Here is a 7,532-nt window from a genome sequence, read left to right as displayed (position 1 = left end):
ACCATAATAGCACGAAATGACCATTTTCTGGAGGCTCTACAAGCATAACTGCTCAGTATTTTTAACTAATTCTTTGATAGGCTCATTCAGGTTGACCAGAGGTATGTTCTGGCTACCTCTCCAGTTAGCGCATATTTTTTTTTTCAGATGCCAAAAATGGCCTCCAGAATAAAAACCTTCTCAAGGCTCCAGCTTTCACTGAAATTAGTCCATACCAAGGGAAGTGTAACACACCTACATAATGTAAAAGAATACACAAATACATTTGAGGTACAATAGATTCTTAGAAAGAACCAGAAAAATGAACCAACCTTCATTCTTTTTGCACTCAACTGTATTTTTAGCTTTCCATGTTTTCTGAATGTTTCTGCTTTAATATGAATATTTAGCTCAGATGTTGAAAATTCTTAGAAATGGTATATCCTGGATCAGTATTGATGACTGATATGTTTTTTTGTATGTTTTGTTTGTCCGAAGAGCATCCAGATATGTTTTTCTTGGGATCCAGAATGTTTGTGATTTATCACAAATCTAAATATATCTCAGATATGTTTTATGATTAGAAATGGTACATTCTGGATCAGCATTGATGACAGGTATGTTTTCCTGTATTCTGTGTATGGTTCTTTTGCCAAAAGAGCATCCAGATATGTTTTTTCCATGTCAAAATCCTTCTGAAAAAGCTGCATTTCACCAGAATATTCCATTTGTGATAATTCTCATTTTTCTTCATCAAATCTTATGTTACAGCTACTTAGAGCTGCCAGGTGATGTAGAAATATATTTTCGATTTTTTCAAAAAAATTCCACCTCAATCAGAGGTGTGGAGATGATGGATGCACAAGTCATGTTCCAGATGACCTTTTCTTCTTCGGGGCTTTGGGGTAACAAACAATTGTCAACAAAGGCTGTTTTCAAGCGGAAAATCACAAAAGTACCCTTTGGAATAGTCTCGACACCAGCCGTTATTGGGATTGTATTACTCACCATAACGTCTGGAAGGGATTGATCGTGATTAGTGTGTAAAGGTTCAGTTCAGTCCGGTTTTTTGCCCCGAAAACGCGCAACCGTGGACCGCAACCGGTCCAGGACCGACCCAGATATTGAGGGAACCGAACCGAACCCCCTAGGACCGGTCTTTTGCAGTCCATGATACTGGTTCAGACCGATCCAGACCGGTTTTTTTGTGTATAATTTATTATACCAATATAAACCATTTGTATCTCAACCATTATTACTCTGAAAAATAAACAGGTTATATAAAATAGTAAAGCATATAAATACCCGTCATTCTACCAATTTTCAAGAGGTTTAATGAAGATTTGACATAGCTAGGACTGAAACCGAATTACATCTCATAGAGACTTGGGTAAAATATGGATTTGGTTATATCTTTCTCAATTCTTGACCGTTTTTGATGAAACAAAAACCCAATAAAAGGCAATAAACGTGGTTACAAAGCTATGTAACGCACGTGACCGTTTAACCGGTTGCAACCGATTAAAACCGGTCTTTGAACGGTTTTAAAAGATTTTCGAAATGAGGCAACCGGCAACCAGACCAACCCCAAATTGGGGCAACTGCAACCGAAAAAAAGACTGGACCATGGACCGGTTCAGCTCGGTCCACCGGTTTTTTGCGGTCCTATGGACTGAACCTTTAAACACTAATTGTGATGCAACTGACAAAATTTCGGACTCCGATTATTGTCTCAATGAGGAAACTCTCCTTAACACATCCTCAATTCAAGTGCTCGCAACGTGTTCATGAGTCCTTTGATACTCAAAACTTACAGCAACAAACTTAGATACAGTTGAGTGCAAAAAGAATGAAGGTTGGTTCATTTTTCTGGTTCTTTCTAAGAATCTATTGTACCTCAAATGTATTTGTGTATTCTTTTACATTATGTAGTTGTGTTACACTTCCCTTGGTATGGACTAATTTCAGTGGCATAAAAAGCCATTTTCATGGCAATTAGATGTGTCCAAAGCGATATTGTGTGGGCAGGATGTTGTCATTGATGTGGGGACTGGAAGTGGGAAAACGTTATGCTTTTCCTTGCCATTGCTGCTTGATGAGGATAGTATTGTCCTCACCATTTCGCCTCTCACTGAACTGATGATAAATCAGGTAAGTGTGAAGAGATCTATAGGTCACCGTATTGGTGCTCACATTTTGCTGTGATCTTCTAAAATATCTAGGCAGACATGGCGGGCATTGCTACAGTTGCCGTATGCAAGGAGACATTATCTCGTGTGGGTTCTGATAAATTATATGCAGTAAGTGTCATATTTTCATTCAAAAACAAAGTGACTTACTTTGGAAAGGATATTGCTGCTGAGAAATTCCGGCAGGTCATCATTTCACCTGAGATCGTGACTTCCGCAGACTTTCGGACCGCCGTTTTGTCGAAGGACCAGTTTTCAAGCGCACTTTGCGCTGTCTGCGTCTATGAAGCACACTGTATAAGTTTGTGGGGCAGGAGCTTTTGTCCAGACTATGCTGGCCTTGGTGTGCTTCGTGGTCGGTTTCCTAAAAATGTTCCATTTGTCGTGGCATCAGCAACGCTTCCCTGTCATGTTCTCAATGACGTACGGCATAAATTGCAGCTTGGAAGTGATACCAAGATGGTGCAATTGACCAATGCACGGCCTAACATGGCATTATCAGTCCGGAAGATGAAGCATTCTGAAGAAACAAAGGGCGACATATGCTTTTTGATTCCACCAACTGCCAAGAAACCCTAGCACATTCCGATAACCCTTGTGTATTGGAATCAGAGAACAACCGCCGAAGATGCAGCGGATTGTGCCAGGGACTGGGCCAGTACTTTACCCTCCCCAGGTTATTCCATATGGAATGGATGGAATGGGAGGTGGACTGCACAAATTCCAGATGGATTCCATGGAGTGGGGGATGGATTCCATGGAATGGGGGATGGATGCCATACTTTCCCCAGATGGATTCCATACTTTTTCCACATGGAATCCATACTCTATTCTATATGTTCTATACCATTTTAAGGGTGGAATCCATATGGACTCCATATGGAATCCACATGGAATGACTTTATGAAATAATTCTAAGTCCACATCAGGTAATCATGGTTTCTATATTCATGAGTCATAGCTGAGCAAGAAAAATTGAAATGTATTAAATAGACTACACAATTTATTTTTACTATTCTCAATATTTAAGGGAGGGGGGGAAGACAGGGAGAAGTGATGGAGGGGGCCTATGTGGGCGAAAAACGAAAGCATGAGTTGGAGTCGTTACTTGAGAAGGGAGAGATAAGCATCTTGTTTTGCACTGACGCCATCAGCATGGTACATTTCCCTTTGATAATTTTGGAAATTGCTTTCTAAATTTCCAGGGATGTGACAAGGTCTTATCAGTGCCCCCCTAATTCCTGCAGGATTCCGGTCATTCCTGCGGATTCCGGTGGATTCCAGAGGAATGAAATTTAGCAGGGAGGCCTGCTATTTTCTTCATTCCAGTGCTTTACCATTCTGGCGGAATTTCGGCATTCCGGAATTGTGACCGGAATGGTCCCCGGATTGGCAAAAACGGAATGCGCAACCGGAATCTGGTTTGTTTGGCAACGGCTTTCACGCTTGTCCAAATACAACCCTCTCTCCTCCCACCACCACCAACATCCCTGCTCCTCGTAAACGCGTGCCTGCTACCCACCCATGCCACGTCACCACGGTCACCTGTGGCTACCACCACCCACAAATGTTGTTGACCACCAACAACAACCACATCAACAACAACGCAGCAACGCCACGTCAGCAAGCAAACAAGCCCTGGCGAGGTTGAGGCAACAAAAACGGACCACGAGGGACGATCACAGCCCAGGCTGTAGTTTTAGACCAAATTGACCTAGAAGGTTCCACCTTATTCATTTCCATAGGGTGTGCAATTGGCCACTTGGCCAAAATGCCATGGGCTGTGGAACATCAGAATATTTGAAAAAAAGCCTTTCAAAAATAAAAACCATTGCATGTATAATAAAATATACCCCCAGAATATGTTTTCTGCTTATAATACTGTTCTACAGCATCTATTTTTAGCCTGATATGTTTGTGATTTATTACAAATCTAAATATAGCTCTCATGTGTTTCATGATTTCAAATTCTCAGAAATGGGATATTCTGGATCACTGATATGTTTTCTGTATGTTTTGTCTACCTAAAGAGCATCCAGATATGAAATCCAGAATGTTTGTAATTTATTACAAATCTAAATATAGCTCAGATATGTTTGATGATTCAAAAATGTCACATCCTGGATCAGCATTGATGACTGGCATGTTTTTCTGTATTCTGTGGATGTTTTGTTTTTGCCTAAAGAGCATCCAAATATGTTTTTTCTAGGGATCCAGAATGTTGGATAGATCTAAATATAGCTCAGATATGTTTTATGATTCAAAATTCTTAGAAATGGTACATCCTGGATCAGCATTGTTGACTGGCATATTTTCTTGTATTCTGTGTATGTTTTTCTTGCCAAAAGAGCATCCACATATGTTTTTCCATGTCATAATTCTTCTAGAAAAGCTGCATTTCACCAGAATATTCCAATTGTAATGATTCTCAGTTTTCTCCATCAAAACTTGTGTTACAACTACTCAAAGCTACCAAGTAATGTAGAAATATATTTCCGATTTTTTCAAAAAATTTCCGTCTCAATCAGAGGTGTGGAGATGATGGATGCACAAGTCATGTTCCGGATGACCTTTTGTTCTTTGATCCTTCTAAGTAACGAACAAATGTCAACAAAAGTAGCTCCTGAGAGGAGATTCATGAAAGTGTCCTTTGAAGGATGTCATTCAAGTTATTGACAGAACTAACTTCATATTTCTTCGGTTGCAACTGGTTTCCATCATATAGTATGTATTTTGTATTTCAAATCAGCAGCTTTTCAGCTGGATGGCTCAGGTTCCAGCTGGATGACGTTCCCAAAGGTGTTGCTAAGCAAGTACAAATAGCTGCCCTCCTCGTGCCAGATCTTCAATAGACATGGTTATTCATCCTTTACATTTGTATCTAATGAAAAATACACATTTTAGTACTCTTAAAGTAGAACAGAATCCAATCTATCATGTTTTACATTTACGGCGACCTCACAAGTGGATGGATGCGACATGGTGAACTTGGATGACACGTTTGAAGCTGTAGACAAATAGATGCAAAGTTCAAAAAAACATCGGAAAAACAACTGAAATTGAGCCAGGAGAGGAAGGGAACACTACACTGACATTGGTAATACATATCATTATGTTTAATTTACAACATTGGGCTTGCTCTCTTATCAGTAGTTGGCTAAAAATTCCAGAGGAAGGAGTATCTTTGTCTTTGAATGTCAAAAACATATCATTCCAGCAACCTGGAGGTTAATACATGCCAGATATAGCCTACCAGAATTCAGTGCATAAGTAAAAGAGTACTAGGACAGGCAGTGTCAAATTATGAGTGAAAGAACACACCTAAAAGTCTTGTTCCAACTTTGTAATTTTTAGGAGGGTTTCAAAACATAGAATTGTGTTGGGAAATCTTGCTCTGCTTGCCTAATTTTGAGGGAATCTGATTTATCTCTTCTTAGCTAAAGGTGGGTGTTCATATAAAATTTCTGAGTACTGTATTCACTTTGATAATGAAGGTTTTGTTGTGAAAGCCATTGAATAGAGTGTGTTTCTTCAGACTTTAACTATACTGTGTCCACTTAAACCATCCAATGGCCATAAAACTCCATAGATATTTTCAGAATGAAAGACTGAATGTGGTCCCAAAGTTTTACAGAAATCAGAAGATTGTGGAGATACAGGTGGATGGGATAGGTGCAGAGGGTCACAATAAAGCAATTGAAAGTGCCGGAATCTCAAGTGTGAGATTGGAATTCTTACGACTTTTACTCCCTGCCCAATGAATACATACTGCTACCTATCTTGAATGTTAATCATAGTCCTCAGAACCTCTAAATACATTTTCCTATATTTTTTTCCTCTCAATAACGAACGCAGGAGGGACTTGTGCAGCTCGCCGTCAGCGCTCGGCGTTTTCTGAGCGCTGTTGATACGTGGTTGAGGATGCCACGTATGTCCGTCTCGGTCAACAACGTCCTCTCGTCTTCGCGCCCTACACACGTTTGGTCCGCTGTTGGTCCCATTCTCAATACTGTAGCTCATACTCTCTATTAGTATCAGTTGCCGCACTCTCATCGCCTGATTTGCCACCCGCCGCACAGAGTCCTCCTGCAATCCGTCTCATACGACGCCGGATCACACAACATTGCCCAGTCACCCTTCCAGTTCGATCCATCAACGTTCAACCTTTTAACGTTCAACGTTCAACGTTCAACCCCCGTCCTCTGGCCAACAATGCCCAAACACCCACTATTACGACCACAAAGTCGTTCTCACCTCCCTCAGCCAGCGAATACAACCCTTCAAGGCGCACTGCAGGTTTCCTCCTATCCGTTGAAAAGATAAGAGGGGACGAAATCGAAAATTGAGGAGATGGAATGATGCGACATCTATGATTCCTGGTGTGTTTGCTTATCCTTTAGGAGCACCCCGTCGTACCTAATCAGATTATCCATGCCGACGACACCACCACTAAACCCCTGACGTGGCACACCAACGGTCTATCCAGGCGTGCCATGTCGACGGCGATACCAAGACCCACAAAGAGGGACGGCAATGACGATTTTCCACCGTCCACCAACGACGATTCACCACCATCCACCATGGACAGTGACCGCCCACCACTACCACCACAATGGCCACCAGTGCCCACCACCTACGGATTGTGATGAGCGCCCATGATCATCACCACACAAACGACTGGCGACCGCCCACCATCAATTACCAGATACGCTCGCATGAAACACACGAGCACGCTTTGACTGTGCTCATCGCGTTCATCATTAATCATACACGTTCACTCATGACTAACATGTCACGTCAACTTCAGGACGATGATGCCCATGCTGCCAAGACCCGCCTACGATGATGCTCCACCATCATCACCATCCACAATAATGGCAACCGCCCACCACCACCACAATCAAACTGTCCACAACGACACCATCCCATCACTCACTCTCCAGTACTAACCCATCCATCCAACAGTCATGCCTCCAATCCAGCAGCAGCACCAACCGCAACCCATGCATCAACCCCCACCAAATGGCGCTGAGCACATAACCGCTCCCCTCCATTCCCAAAGTCACAGACAACCCAGCTGCCACGTCGCCGACAGGGACGTGGCAACCAGACGACGAACAACGTTCGTCATCATTGAACACGACTACAGCAAAATGTACGCTTCGCAGTGCAGGAGCTGAGCCCAGGTAAGTAAGTGTATGGCCCTCTCCTCCCCACTGCTTGCTCTGACAAACGATGATGACAGATGTTGTTGTCCTCTATTGATGACAACAGCCACGACAGACGAGCACGAAGGACTCAATGGACGATCACGACTACGATGGACGAGCACAAAGCAGACAACAGACGAGCAGGGCCACGACC

General features: G+C 42.4%; 2 protein-coding genes across 2 annotated transcripts; one reads left to right on the top strand and one right to left on the bottom strand.

The window, feature by feature from the left end:
* Window positions 1-983: 983 nt before the first annotated feature.
* LACBIDRAFT_306919 (uncharacterized protein) lies at window positions 984-1,151 on the bottom strand (the record flags this gene model as incomplete). Its single annotated transcript, XM_001885553.1, has 1 exon — window positions 984-1,151. One exon carries the CDS (start codon window positions 1,149-1,151, stop codon window positions 984-986), a length of 168 nt encoding a protein of 55 aa, XP_001885588.1.
* Window positions 1,152-7,135: 5,984 nt separating this feature from the next.
* Window positions 7,136-7,348, top strand: LACBIDRAFT_306917 (uncharacterized protein; the record flags this gene model as incomplete). The annotated part of the gene is made up of 1 exon (XM_001885636.1): window positions 7,136-7,348. The coding sequence occupies one exon, from the start codon at window positions 7,136-7,138 to the stop codon at window positions 7,346-7,348; it is 213 nt and encodes a 70-aa protein (XP_001885671.1).
* Between the last annotated feature and the right edge of the window lie 184 nt (window positions 7,349-7,532).

The sequence above is a fragment of the Laccaria bicolor genome, genomic scaffold, assembly GCF_000143565.1.
Source record: "Laccaria bicolor S238N-H82 LACBIscaffold_32 genomic scaffold, whole genome shotgun sequence".
Classification (NCBI taxonomy): Eukaryota; Fungi; Basidiomycota; class Agaricomycetes; order Agaricales; family Hydnangiaceae; genus Laccaria; species Laccaria bicolor.
Note: the sequence above shows the minus strand (reverse complement) of the source record. Positions and strands in the feature narration are given on the sequence as shown.